Raw genomic sequence first — 15,155 nt, 5'->3', positions numbered from 1 at the left:
AAATCAGCTTCCTGTGATCATATAAATCTGTTCAACAGCTTCATTCCCCTGTCCACAGAAAGGAACCTTCCTGCGTTTTCCACATACTGGTTTGGTGCAAGGAAACTTGTTCCCTCAACACGTCCCATTCCTTTAACATCTGTTCTTTAGAAAGCGCTTTTCTGTACAATCAAAATTAGTACAAAAAACCCAACTCACTGGCAAAGTAGAAAGAAGGGCCTGTCTCCTTGCTGTATGGTATTTTGGGACATGCTGAATTTGGGAAATAGAAAGGTAAATTAGCCTCTTGCCACGTGCATACTTCCCGTCTTCTGGAAAGGTCAGCATCATTTGTTTGTTTTTTTTTTTTTTAAGATTGTAGAACCATGCAGATATTTTTATTTACTTAGGTGCTCTTAGAGCTGGATATTTAGTTTTACAAATGAGCGGAGATGAAACAACACAAGTCTCAGGTAAGCCTTCCTTCTAAACTGTGACACTGAGGTCTTCAGTTCTTAATTAACACAAAAATAAACTTCATGTCAATTAATGGTCTATTACAGTCCACTGTAGTAAGAAGGTTAAAACGTTAATTACATTAAAACAGAAATTGCCCCCTTGCTTTTTCAGCTATATCACTGTCATTCTTAACAGTTCCAAGACACCTTTGGTGACTGGTTCCCTCTTAGTCCCTGGAGAATCCTCTGAAGTTTATATTATATCCACCATTGTACTATCAGGGTAATAGAATTTACTCTACTGCTGAGACAGAAACCAGATAAAGTTAGAGACAACACCAGACCAGTAAAACATATGCAGAAGGGGAAAAGGGAAGGGAGAATGGGGACAGGAATGAGAGCACAAAAAACAGGAAATGCATCTGTATAAAACCAAGGTCTGGTTTTACACAAGTTCATTTTGAAACACAAAAGTAAAGTTTTTCAGAGGACTCCAGTTATCTGAAAACACAGACAATTCAGCTACATGGCAAAACTAACACAGGTTCATTGTCTACTAACAGCACAAGACGAGTTTAGGTCTTTGTGCACCACAGACCAAGCAGTCACACTGCAAACCATGGCCAGCAAACTCTACCAGCCCTGCGATAGTGGTGTGAGGGAGATCACACAGAGCCAACACTTCCAGGACTGATGGCGTGTTCTGAAACCAACGTGCGGTTCAGCAGGGTAAGAGCGACAACTCTGCGTTCAGGGCCGTGCGTGTGGCAGTTAAAGGTGCATGTATTGCTCTGCTGCAGCAGTGCCTGCATTTCAAACTTTCCTTGAGAAGGACATCTAAGTGGCTCACGTCTCCAGAAGTTACGAGCTGAAGTGTGTAATAGACGTTTTTATCGTCTGGCTGGTAGACAGGAAGAAAGATAGTTGCTTGAACATTGTCCTTCCCAAATGTGTTTTGAGAGGAAAAACCCAATGATTTAAACACTCCTCCGTCATACGTTTAGATGGGTCTACTGGTGACCACACAACTCAGCTGCTCTTGAGCTCTCGGCAACAGCATGTTGGGAAACAGAAGCAGGACACCATAAGGACTGGCAAGGAAATCCCAGAAGCGCAGAAACATCCCATTAAACAGCATTAGACAAAAATACTTTTCTTTAAAATGGAAGAGTGCTTATCAACAAGTGTAGGTCACTGTATGTATTTTGGATTCAGCTATCTCTTCGCGAGACAGGAAGGAAAACAAAAACCAAACTTGTGGCAGCGATGGCTGTTCTCTTAATGGATCAACAGGCATTTCTCTTCGCCGGCAGGCAGTTACTACTTGCCACAGACTTTCAACTTGTCCCAAACCATTAGTGAAGATGGAGTTTCAGATCTCACCAGAAAACATTGCACACCTTGAGAATACTTCATGAGCAGTGCCCCCCAACCCCCACGTCTTGGTGCGGTTGTCCTTGCAGACATCTTTGCTCTACCACATACGCAGGAAAAATATTGAGTGAATTTTGCAAGAATTATCTCAAAGAAAGCACTAGTACCTTGAAGGATAAAAGGGCAGTACAGCCCACTGAATCCTGATATCAATGGGGGGAAAAAATTGATTTAAAACTAAATAACAACTTTTTTTTTTTCAAAAACCAGACAGCAATTTTAAAGAGACAAAATCTGAAAACTTGTTTGAGCAAGTGCTCCAGAAATCAAAAACAGCAGTGGTGGCTGTTTCTCAGGAAGTTGTTATTCTGTACTTTCAAATTAGTTTTAAGAGAGGACCAGAATCAAAGTGCATTGGTATATTTAGTTCAAAGATACTGTGGGTAAACTTAAGATTCCCAAAATACAGAACATAAGTTACGGATACTTTCTTATAGTCACTCAATTGGATGTGAATGATTCCAGCATGTTGTTCTCCATAAGCAGCTTATATGTATCACCTTAGGCGTTTCTACATTTTTGCCAAGCGTTCACATATCAATAAATGGAAGCTGCAGTGAATACATTAGAGATGGACACATTTTGAGGAAAAACAATCCGTCTAGGCAAGGTCTTCAAGTACTCAGAACATGGAAGACTTGCAAAAATCTGAACTGAGACCGTGCTGCACTACATCAGAAGTCATTTCATGTGTAGCTAACCGTAAACCTTGTAGGTTAAGGGTACGTTTGAGCCAATTCACGTTCACTCAGCAATAAACAGATCTGCACGTGGCAAGAACATACCCTTAAAAAAAGTGTCTCATATGGAGTGCATGATCCAGCTGGGTTGAATGGTTTCAATAACAAGAATTTCAAGCACTTGATCATTTACTGGGAAGGTGGGAGAATATTTAGAAGAGTCACCAAGTAGCTACTTGAAAGAACACAGGAGGACATGCAATTTCTGTTAAATTAGGTGCTCTTGGAAAATTCGTATTTAATTATATGGTGGGAAATACCAAAGAATTCTCAGGTTTGACCCAACTTAGCTGTTTGCATTGGTAGGTAGTCACATACCTACAACAGACAAGCTGCAAAACCAATACAAAATGAGATCTAACAGTTGTAAGTTAGAGTATCAGTGAAAAAACTATACAGACATCTGATCAAAGCGAACCACGGGAACGGGCTTGTACTTCAATGCTGTAGAACCCACTGGTTAGAGAAGATAAGGATGGTGCACAATGGGCAATTACTAGGAAGTCACATGCAACCATTTTGAATCAAATCTCAGATTATCTCATGTTTGGTTTTATTTTAATTAGGATTTGAGAGGAGAGTTTTCACCAATAAAGGTCTGAAAGCCTTTGATCATTCACTTTATCGGAATTCTATTTAATCTAATGAAAAAGCAAACAGAAGATCTGTTTACATGGACACCTCAAGCGCAAGAGTTGAAAAGATCAAAGTAATACAATTAGCAAGGACCTGTGAGAAAGACTTAATCTCTACAAGTAACTTCCATTTCAGCTTCAGCACAAATGAGCCGAAATGTTCTTCCTCCAAGTGTCAAAAAAGGTTTCTCTCTTATTATTTTTGTTTCTTAGCTATGTTACCACACCACTGCGGAGATCTGACAGGATGTTTTCGGATGGGTAAGACACAGACTTTTTAAAATCAGAATTAATATCACACTAAACTTCAGATTCTTAGCCTTGTAAGTTTTCATGACACAATCATGGACTTCCATTAAATAGCAGTGTAAAACTAAGCACCGGAAAACATACAAAGATGTCTAAAGGTACAGAAAATCTTTTATTAGAATCTAAGTCAATAATATATGTGACCCAATAAAAGTCTTCCTCAGATGCTATAACAAGTATTGAAATGCCATGTTTTCAAGAGACCATCTGCTGTTTTGACATTTTACGACAATTTCCAAGCCTTCTAGTAACCTTGATTCTACCTCTTTCAATAGCAGGTTTTGCAGTGAGTTTTTCTCCTCTGAATTGGGCATTGATTTATCATACATTTATAATGCTTTAGAAGTTCTTTCACATTTCACTTTGTAACAAGGTAACCCACATTTTCAGCACTTCACTGTAAGTGAAATATGCCCATCTGAGAGTGCTGGAGACTAATTGTCAAAGTCAGAGCAATACATGAGCTGTTTCATATACTTATTCTTGACTTACCAAAAAAAGAAAGGTAAGCAACACACGTTTTATTTTGCTTAAACAGCAGTGTTCATACTGTTAATAATGCTAGTAGTATCATAAAGACAGCATTTCACTAGTTGTCAGAACTGAAGTCAAGTTTTGAAACTGAGGTCACAGCCTTCCAATAAAATGAGTCCTAATTATAATCAAGAAACAATCAAGGGATGTTGTGTCAAGAGCATCAAGAGAACTTGAACAAACTTCTTTCAGCAGATATTCTTTAGCAGCTCCCAGGTTGAAATTTCATCTTGGTCACTGGCATCCTACTGAAATCAGCATACTTGAGTTTTCATTTGAACCAGGTGGCTCAGTTTTCAATGCTCTGCTCATCATCTTATGAAATATAAACCACATCTACTGGTGTAATCTGAATGATACCCACGTTTGAAGCGTGAGATTAAATACATCCCTGCACAACATAAGAACTTAAAAAGTTACATATAACACAAAACGTTTCCTACCATACATAGCATGCGTCTGTTCATGCGCACCATACTGTGTTGCAGAAGAAGATACTAAACCAGGCTGTGCGTGTGTTGGTGGTGCCATCATTCTAGCGTTGCCCTGTATTACAGGGCTATAAACATGAGGATGCTGCATTCAACAGAAATAAGAAAACAGACAGTTAATTGGAGGACTATTACAAAGAAACTAGTGTCATCTAAACAATAATTAGATACTTAGAAACAGTAATAGCTTGGCCTTACTAAAATGCAGAGCAAATGAAAGATTTCATAAAACAATTATCCCAATTGTTTTAAAAAAATGTAAGGACACTTTCTGCAGTGGGCTAGAAATTGACACAAACCATTGGTGTATCATATTTTTGCCATGATGATGTAGTAAGCTTATGTAGGTAATTATATATTTATCCAATTACATATGTATATTTAAAAGCCTTTGAAGTAAGAGGAGTACACCAAATAGTTTACTTTTAGAACACGAAACTAGGAGATGTCCTGGCCATAACCTGAAAGGAATTCTTCAAAGAGCTAAAAAGGTAGTATCAATAATAAATGCCAACTTCTAAACTGACCTTAACGTTTGTTATGGGCTTTGAAGCACATTACAACACCACCAAGTACGCTCCAGAACACTAAAACTGTTCAGAGTGACTGGAGACAACAGGAGGTTTTTTTAGTTATTTCCATCTTGACTTACCACGTACACTAAAAGGACCCTTACCTGAGACTGGTAGTGTGGCACATGCTGCACAAGAGGCTGATTAGGAAATTGTTGGGGACTATACGCAACATATTGTGTTGAATAAGCAGGTGGCGTAGCTACAATTGGAGGGCCTGCTGCTGAGGCAGGGTGCATCATGGTGCTCTGATGATGTTGGTCTTGCCGTTGCTGTGGCATATTTGGTACTACAAAGCAAAGAGTGCCTCACATTAGAAACACAGGACAAAGAATAACAATCTTCCTGAAAGGTTTTACATTACAATGTCACTGTGACCAAGTGGAATGTCCTCACCCCTCACCTTTAACCACACGCTAGAGCTCTATCAAAAAGGAACAGCATGAAAAGGAGTTCCTGCAAGAAACATCTGATTTTCATCACTGCCTTTGAGCCATGTATATGGCCACAGACCCAGGCCTGCTTTTTTTGTGAAGGAAGGAAGAAAGGTGGAGGGAGAGAAAGACTGATGAGAATCAGTAACGGAAGAGAAAGGTTATCTCAGGATACCTACATTAATCAAATTTGATCCTGTCCCCTTCAAAAGGCTTAATTCACCCTCTGTGGGAACTACTCAGCAACTGTTCGATCAAGTGGAAAGTGGAGTCTATTAAAATTACTCTGCTTATGGCTGAGGAGAGCAGAATAAAGGTCTCCACGCAGACGCAATTTGAGTTATTCATATATTTTAAGCTCTGTGCTACCCCTCAGGATAGCAGAAAGCAACTTTTAGGTCACAGTCAACACTGAAGGGGACAAGTCAACCTATAAGACGAAGAGGAGTAGGAATAATTAGAGGGAAGAAAGATTAAGAGAGCAGAGCGCTGTAGTGTGGGACTACCTGAGCTATCCTGGTAAGATGACCAACCGAATCACAGCAGCAAGGCACTCGGAACAAACTAATTCAGCCTACTAAGCAACAGGGCATGAGAGTTGAAGGTGAGCTCCAGCTTGCTGCAGTGAGACTGCAACTAAAAACTACGCTAACTCAAGCACCTGTAAACTCCACTGCAGTGTGCAATGTAGACAGACCCCTTAGAGAGAGGAAAGGAGGAAAATGTTGAAGATGTCAGTAAATTCACTCAATGATGATTGTATTTACACTGCAAATCAATAATAGAAAAAAAGTAAATACAGGATGCAACTTTGAACAGCATAAAGGCACCGAATGTTAAGCCATGCAGCTCCTTCAGGACTATGCTGCACACAGAATGGATACGCAGAAAATAATGAAACTTTAAAAAGTAATTCAGAACAGGAGAGCGGCCTCACACAGCAATATATTTCTGATTAAAACAATCAGTGTTACCAACCAAAAGATTTTATGGGTCAGGCCACAGTAAAGTTAGTGTGTTTTAAAACAGAAATACATTGCAGGTTTTTGTCTTCACTACATTCATAAAGGCTACTTGTTTATTTCTAAACAGCAGAACTGCTCTTTTAAACAATTTCCTCCTCCAGTGACTGGAGCTGCAGCACTGGAACCTATCATCGTGAACCACTGTATAAAATTGCAAGAAAGCATGCACTGTGTAGAATTAGAGCATTATCTGAAACATGACTATAAAAACAAGACCATCATTTTTCTGCTCCTTTGCCGCACTGCCCAGAAGAGTGCATCTCGCCACACATGTTCTCGTCTCCATAGCCACAGGTGTCACTTGTTAAAAACATGGTATTGTTAGTCCAGCTGTTCAGTTACTGTTGCAGAAGGAATGCAAAAGAACAAACTGGAACCAGCAGTAAGTTCTTCCCAGAAGAGCAGCATAGCATACTCTTTCTGAAGAAATAGCAATTTCACTTGTTGACAAAACCCCCCCTCTACTAAAGCACCATTCAGGGCTCGGCTGTAAACCAGTACAGAAAGCTCCCTTTAAACAAACTCGTGACATTTATGAAATACAGGAGACGATCAGCTTACACTAACGTTCGGAGTAACAGAGACATTTTCGCATCTGTCAAATCAGATTCCAAACCAAGCAACTCCCCATTACTCAAACTTAGCATGTTTTGGCTGAATTAGTTTCTCTAGAAATGCATTAGTATTTCCACTTCTCTTTATTAAAAATAGCATTTAAAATATCAGTCGAAAACAAACAGGGATTAGAAAACACACAAACATTTGTAATTTATTCATGCTGCATGCAGACTAAGAACCAAACAGGCAGTATTATTCTCACCTTTACCTGCTCTATATGTCTTGGCTTGGTTCACTGGCATGGGCGTCATGGGAATAGGATACAAAGGCTGAAACAGAAGGAGTTGAAGCTATGATATTCCTTTAAAAAGTGAGTATGTGTCTGGGTGGGCGCCCCACTCAGTTTTGATGTGTTTTACTCTATTACGTTACACGGTTTAGTGAACTCTGCCTAACCTATGATATTTTCTTGGATGACTGTGATTAAGTCTGCATGTACAAACAACTAAGACCATATGGTTTGCAACAACCAGTCAAGTAATGATACTACTGCTACTTCAAGCAATGTACTAAATCAGACAGCTTCGTAACCGATTGCAAATCCTAGTAATCCCTACAATGACCAGAAACTAGTGGGACACAGCTGGAAGCTAAGGATGAAGAAACAGTTGCTTAAAACTTAAGAGGGTCAGTCTATACTTGGAGGACTGGGGAAGAAGTCTGCACAGATTAACAATAAATGTGAGTAAGAGCAGCTGGAATTTACAAGCGTTTGAGACTATTAGAACATCTAGTTGAGGAAACACCGGGAAAAGTTAGTATTTACATAGCTAAAACTTAACAACAATGTAATTGTGCCCATATTTACAACAGTAATACAAGCTGTATCATTTCACTGTTTTAACTTCGATCTCCTCAACTTGCTGACACACATCTGAAAAGTGTTAGTGAGTTTGCAGCATATGCTGCACTTTACCTGCACGCCTGGACTCACTGGAACTGGGTACATCATATTTGGTGCAAAACAAACAGGCTGAGTGTACACTGGGGTCGGCTGCTGATGACCCACCATGGAGGGGCTAGGCTGAGCTTGTGGACGAGGGGAGGTTGGTGTAGTAGAAGGTTTCGGCTACAAAGAGAGTTCAGCAACGCATATGCAAGATTAGCTTGATCATCCTCCAAGTTAAAGCTTTGCTTATAAAGATCTACTCAAAACCAATGTTAAACAGTATCAAGTAACTTACTTGAGCAAAAGAACGAGGGTTGAACTCCTTTGCATTAGGATTAAGTGTTGATTTTCTAACTTGCCTAAACATAAAGAAAAAAAAAAGACGTTCGGCATGATTCTTTTACAAGCCTATCTGCAGAGCTCCCTAACAATTCAAAATTTAAAGAGATAAAACAGCTCATTTCCATCTGCGAGTCAGATTTTTGAGCACTCAAACAACACATGGCATGCACAAAGCCACTCTTATTGACAGTACTCTTACTATACTTGTCCATAAAAGTTTTCCTGCTGTTGATACTACAGCTCACACAAGCCAGGAAAACATTTAAATAAGCATTAGATATGGATTAGGCATCAACAGCACCAGAGTTCTATACGCAGCTCTGCCACTGACTCATGAGATTACTTTCAGCACAGTCATTTCACCTGTTGTCTTCTCTGTATAACAGAGAGAACTTCCATCGGCCATATAAACAGTAAGATATTACACCTTCACAATAGCTTTTTCTACAAATGGCTAAATGCTAGTAACAGATGTGCTTATTCTAAAAGGCATAATTACTCACTCAGAAGTATCCTTCTTCTCCTCTTTATCCTCTTTATCTTGTTTACTTCCAGGCCCAGATGTCTGTACACCTTGTGAAGTTACCTCAGGCCCTCGCTTTTGCTCAGAACTATTACTTATTGAAGGAGAAATACTTGGACTATTAGGTTTGCTACTGCCACCATTAGAGTTAGTATTACTGCCAGTTTCTATGACAGATTCTTTAGGGGTTGATTCTGTCTTTTCTTTAACTACATCTCTTGATTTTTCACCTTCTCGGGTTTTGTTTAGCAGCTGATCCACTGCATCTGAAGAGGAACTCGACTGTAACTGAAAAAAACCCAAGGAATATATTCAGTAAATTGATATACAGAACTTGGGAGAGGCAATCTAATGCTATCACAGACACAGAGCAAAATACAGTCCCATAGGCCTCAATCATCTGGAAATGAAAACACACATTTCCATTTCTACTAGAGAAGAAATCTATGAACATTGACAATGTTTTAAGCCTACACCATGAAAGAAGCCGTGCAATGACTCAGCTGACCTATACGTTGATTAGGAAGTGACAGGAAAGCTTAAGACAACCCTCTGGACTCATCCCCCGTGTGATTTAACAGGAACACTTGAAAAGCTAACCTGATTTAATAAACCGTTATAACCAGGAAATAAGTAATATGAATTCATCTTCAATTTTCCTCAGCAAAATCCTTTATGTAATTTTGAAACAACTCTTCCATATGGAGTGGAACTGTGATAATTATTTGTACCTAATGATCAAACAGGTTTCAAGTACTATTTTCAGTGTACAGTCAATATGCACATTTACATGTATTAGGCAATTGTACTAGCAAGAGTCAGCATTGATTTTATAATATCTAGCATGAATTCTTATAGATATTTTCATAAATTAAGCATAAATTAAGAAGAAAGGACCTGTTTTCCTGTTAACACATGCAACGCATTCAATTCATTAACATAATCTGGATGCACATGAGAACTATGATACCGTGACGTTAACATACAGAGAAACTTACCCTAAAGTCATTCTTAAATTTCTTTAAATCATCAATCTGTTTTCTATGTTCTGAAACAATTGGAGATACACCTGCCAAATATAAGACCAACATTGTCCAAGCATTTCTAATACAAGTTTTATAGACAACCCCGACACATTACTAAGTTTGCAAAAAGGCAATGTTTGCGTACCCAATAGTGAAATACATTTTATCTGTAATTTGGTATGAGCACACAAAAATACTCTGTGAAGCACGGCATTACATAACTGATACATCTACAGTTCTAATGCATCACACCAAGACAGAAGCCCCGAGGTGCAGGGACTGCAGAACTCCGCTGAACACAAAGCAGCATGCAACAAAACCCTCAAAACGGAACACGCCAGCACTTCAAGACATAGCAAGTAAAGGTGAAACACTGATCAAGGCTAGGTTTATGGTTGGACTCGATGATCTTAAAGGTCTTTTCCAACCTAAATGATTCTATGATTCTAAGCTCAACAACATGAATTATTTTTTTTTTTTGAGAACAGAATGAACAAACGATGCTGCAGAAAAAGCCAAATTTACGGCATAATAGGAAGAAGTACAGTTACAAAAACCTATGCTGACCATGATGTTCAGAAGTATTGTGAGCACAGCTCTAAGAAGCAGAAACACTCATTCAGTCCAAAGACAGCTAACACAGCTTTGTGAGGAGGAAAAAGGGGGAAAAAAAGGAAAAAGAGAAGAAAAAAAGAAAAAAAAAACAAGTGAAAAGAAATCACACCATCCACACGAGCATCTCTACACTTTGTGTTGGTGAAATGAGTCAAGAATAACATTTAAAACTGTAGGCCTGCCACTTCACAACTGCATGACCAAATTTTCACTGTAGAACACCCAAGCCAGCCTGCCCCCAAGTCTTCCTTAAAATGCTAACAAGAGCAGTCAATATAGCAGGTTTAGTGCTTGCAATTCCTACGTTACTCAAGTGTATATGAAAGCTTTTGATACAAACCTTTGTTTTCAGGTTTAGGAAAACTAGGAGAAGTCTCACTTGGCTTTATATTCTCCTTGTTTCCAGTTGCAGAATTTTGCCTCTGGTCCTGAAGCCTAGTATCTTTAGCTACAAAAGAAATTGCCAAAGTTATTCTTATACAGAACTCAAACTGACCAAAGAGAGATGGCAAGACAGAAACAGGAGAGAGATTTAATCATGTTTAGCTTACAAAAGAAACACCCTAAGTTACACATTTTCTGCTGACCAGTTAGGGCCTGGAGGGTTACCCTCCCCGCTTCCCTACCCTACTTACTGTCTTTAAGCCAAATGAAGCAGTCTCAGTCATACACATCATATACAGAACCATAACTCGGCTCAAAAAACTATAAACTGAGAGCAAATTATTTTCAATAGTCAAAGCTCTTCATACAGAATGCTATGAAGATTTGAAAGGTCTTAAGACATTTGACTGAGCTCTTGAATGTGGGGTTTTTTCCCCCCTTCCTTTCACTACACTGAAAATATCCTTTGAAACCAGTGGCCTATGTTTCTTTCAATTAGAAAACAGCGCAATAACAGAAAAACGAAGCAAGCAGACTTATCAAAAAGCCTCTCTCCAACCTTAGTTTAAAGCTGCCATCATGAGAAAAGAGGAATTCACTGCACAGTAAAGTTAAATGCATCAAAAGTTTTCCCATCATTTAGAAAGCAGCTTTGCTCTTCTATAGGTGTATTCCTTGTCAGGGACTAGGGAAAGGGAGCATTTGCAAGCTAGCGAGGGTAACTTACCTTCGCTGGAAGGGGTAACTGCTCTGTTGGATGCAGGGCTGGCAGGAGTAGGAGAGGCAGCTGGAACAGGCATGGCAACAGATTCAGTGGGAATAGTACCAGGCTGCGGAGAAGGCAGAGCTGGTCCCGTGGGAGTGCTGCTCTGCCTTGGAGACCTAGGCCTGTGTGTTTTAGGGGATAATCTTGGAACTAGAAACAAACAGGAAAAAATAGTTATAGGATAAGTTTCCTCAACTGCTCAGCAGTTTGCTTATTTTTAAAATGACTAAAAACATGCTTTAAAATACTTAGTGGAACATTATATAGTAATTGAAAACCTGTTTACCTTTCAGGTACATCTCCTAGTTCTTTACAACGCAGCATTTCAGATAAGTGGAGCGATTTTTCTGCAGATTGTCCCCTAATACATATCACTGCCCTGGAGTCCCACCATCAAACTGCAATATGCTCCCCAGCCCCCCAGCAGTCCAACTACAACAGCTCACATTAACACAGTTTCAGGCAGAACAGAAAAGGTGGTCAGGTCTCCATACAAACAGATGCAAAACATTTTTAAAAGGGCTGAAAAAACACATCCATTTACAGCGTCCTCTTTTGGAGGTTTGCCAGCTGGAAAAAAAACAACATATCCTATTGAAAGAAGATTATTTGATGTATATTTTTGTCCCTGTGTTAAAGCAGCAAGGAAAGTTGCATATCCTTTAAACGATAAGTTGTACCTCCTGCTTCCTGCTCACTCTGCTGTGGCTAGTTGCTTTACGTCATATATAAACCGAGTGAGGAGAAAGAGAGCTAAGTTGTTTAACTTGCATGTTAATAACACATAAAGTGGGAGGTGAGGAGGGAAGATGAATCAGAGATAATGCCAGAACAGAAGAGTTTCAATCTTTTCCACAAGGCAACAGGTCTATGGGGATCTAATTCATACCTTCTTTCTGAAAAATGCATTCCCACTGCACTCCTCTAGAATTCTAGCACTGCTAAAAAGTACCAGACTCCAAACCGTCGCTCACTTGCCCTTCGATTCAAGAAAGCGCACAGCTGCCAACAACTCACTAGAACATGGTCCCAACTACAAAAGCTCAAGACTAGAGCCTGTGTCACAAGACTGAGCTTTAAATTTGAAGTCAAATATTAAAAAAAGTTGTTAACTGATTCAAAAAAGAAAAGACACTGACTGTATCTGCTACTAAAGTACTTAGACAAACACAAAATGACCACTTAAAAACTGCATCATTTTTAAAGGAAAAATATATGCAGCTTAACTTGAATATCATTTCATCTTCTAACACCAACCTTCCTCTATTGAAACACCTCCTTCATTTGTAAACCACAACCCAGTTACACTACCATTACCCAAATTCAGTGATGCAATGGAACGTATGTAACTTTTCTTGTCTCCTTCAATAACTTTCCTGAAAATGACTTCTTTCAACAACTAATTCCCACATTTTTCTTTCCTTTTTCTTCATACAGCATCTGACTTAACCTCTCTGCAGTTAAGACAATATTGAAGGACCGACTCACCAACTATTTTACTAAGCTACCTGGGAACATCCTTCTCCCCCTTCATCTAAGCAAGCTAAGTTAGCAGACTAGTGTTTATTCAGAGCCTGAATTGCCTAGAAATGCAGTGTTCTGCTTAGCATTCACACTCTAAAGTACCCCTGGGAAGCCATCTGCAATAAGCCAAGCTTTACCTACCCCCACTGACAACTGATGACCACGTCCCACCTGAAGGGCTGCCTCGTGCCACTGCAGTAGTAGATGCTTCCCCTGGTGCATTATGAGATACAAATTCTAAGCCACTTGAAATTGTACCCCTACCAGTAGAGACTCTGTGACCTCGAGGGTGCCGTTGTGCCTTAGGAGACATCCGTGGAGGCCCTGAGAAAAAGAAGACAACCCCACACAATAAGTAACGTAACGTCCATTACTAAGAGTATCCAAACACACTATCTGTTTTTAAAACTGGATTTAATCTAGTAAGTCTCAATAATATAGTAATACAGTCAAGTAATTTACACTGACGTCGACTAGAACCAGGGAGCCACAAGACTAAAAAGGCCAAGCCATTGGTCCAGCCAGACTACCAACACACTCATCGCCTTGCTATGACAGCTCACGTTCTTTGATATTTAGAAGCTTTATCAGAATCGAAACAGGTATGCAAGTCCTGGATTTAAAACGTTTGAATCCAAGTATCCAATATTGCTTACTGCAAGACAAACCAAAAAGGTTAGTGGCCCAGCTCCCTCTGGATAAACAAATTTCCAGGCTATCAAACATTTTCCAGAAAAGGAAAAAAATTTCCATTGCTTTTGTCAGGTGGTCAGTGATACCAAATGTTTATACAGAGTAGTCACCACTGGCTGACCAATGCTCTTGGGAATTTCAGCAGAGCATTCTGCACCGAGGCTAAATTGCCTGCAGCAGGTCACAATACGTTTACAAGTCAGCAAAATTGCAACTAAACAAGTTATTGTTATCCCAAGGTTCAAGTCATGCATGTTTAACGCCAGAAGCTAACGTCATAAGTGAACACAGTAATTCTGAACAGCTTATACAGCTGCCACAGAACAGTTATGCTCAAGTCTAAGCAGCAATACAGTTTCTACATCCTAGCAAACATTTTCTCTACAAGATCAGACTCAAATGTTGAGACTTCAAAAGGAAAAAACTGTGTATGAACAGAAGACAATCTGGCTGGTTACAGTTCATTGGTAATGTAGGTCAATAATAGAGAGAAGTTCAGATAATGGCTTTCTGGTTTCAGATAAGGTTCCAAAATATCAAGTACCTCTTCTGGTTACATAAATCTTTAAATGTCAGCCTCTACTTTAACCACGAATCTAAAGTACACTTCAATCCAAATTATATACAGGCAAGTATTTTAAAGAATACACACTTTCCAGCAATCCTCTTCTAATAGCAGAAATTAAACAGAGCAATAAGCAGCAGTTCACTGCCTGCCTGACATATCAATCGCAAATGCTAAAAAATAACTGAATTTGCATGTGGATTCTCAGTATCTTACTACATAAAAAAAGCTCACATTGATAAACTGACAGTAGCGCGCTGTACAGACATGCCTACTACCATCCACTTTCTGGTTATGGCCCATCTTGAGCATTTATCAGGCAAGCTGCAGAGCAGTGTTACTGATTCAATTAGTGGGATGACTGTTCTCTCTCCTGTGGCTCCAGTGGAGCCAGCTACAGCAGAGACTGCAAATATCCAGGGAGTTTAGTACAACCAGTTTGCATTTTTCCAGGCTTGCTAGACTGTGTTGTGCAGGCTAATTTTTAAGTGCACTTAAATAAAATAAAAATTTTAAAATGTGTTCCTTACTGTACCCTTAGAGGACAAATAAATTTACAGTTACCAAAGAATCATGGGTTAGCCTTTCTCTGCATATTAT

The 15,155-nt window shown here is 39.4% G+C and overlaps 1 protein-coding gene across 21 annotated transcripts in view; it reads right to left on the bottom strand.

The window, feature by feature from the left end:
• Positions 1-15,155, bottom strand: part of ATXN2 (ataxin 2) — a 52,834-nt gene that overhangs the window by 12,281 nt on the left and 25,398 nt on the right. For 6 of the 21 annotated variants that reach the window (XM_075769727.1, XM_075769709.1, XM_075769712.1 and 3 more), the window contains 11 exons: positions 13,439-13,621; positions 11,735-11,923; positions 10,964-11,071; positions 9,982-10,052; positions 8,964-9,271; positions 8,414-8,477; positions 8,146-8,298; positions 7,432-7,498; positions 5,257-5,441; positions 4,533-4,665; positions 199-252 (listed from right to left, as the gene is read on the bottom strand). In XM_075769727.1, the coding sequence (XP_075625842.1) occupies positions 199-252; positions 4,533-4,665; positions 5,257-5,441; positions 7,432-7,498; positions 8,146-8,298; positions 8,414-8,477; positions 8,964-9,271; positions 9,982-10,052; positions 10,964-11,071; positions 11,735-11,923; positions 13,439-13,621 (1,515 nt within the window). The remainder of the gene's footprint in view (positions 1-198; positions 253-4,532; positions 4,666-5,256; positions 5,442-7,431; positions 7,499-8,145; positions 8,299-8,413; positions 8,478-8,963; positions 9,272-9,981; positions 10,053-10,963; positions 11,072-11,734; positions 11,924-13,438; positions 13,622-15,155) is intronic. The other 15 variants (XM_075769722.1, XM_075769720.1, XM_075769729.1 and 12 more) reach the window with 7 other exon arrangements.

Source organism: Balearica regulorum, chromosome 17, assembly GCF_011004875.1.
Source record: "Balearica regulorum gibbericeps isolate bBalReg1 chromosome 17, bBalReg1.pri, whole genome shotgun sequence".
Lineage (NCBI taxonomy): Eukaryota > Metazoa > Chordata > Aves > Gruiformes > Gruidae > Balearica > Balearica regulorum.
Note: the sequence above shows the minus strand (reverse complement) of the source record. Positions and strands in the feature narration are given on the sequence as shown.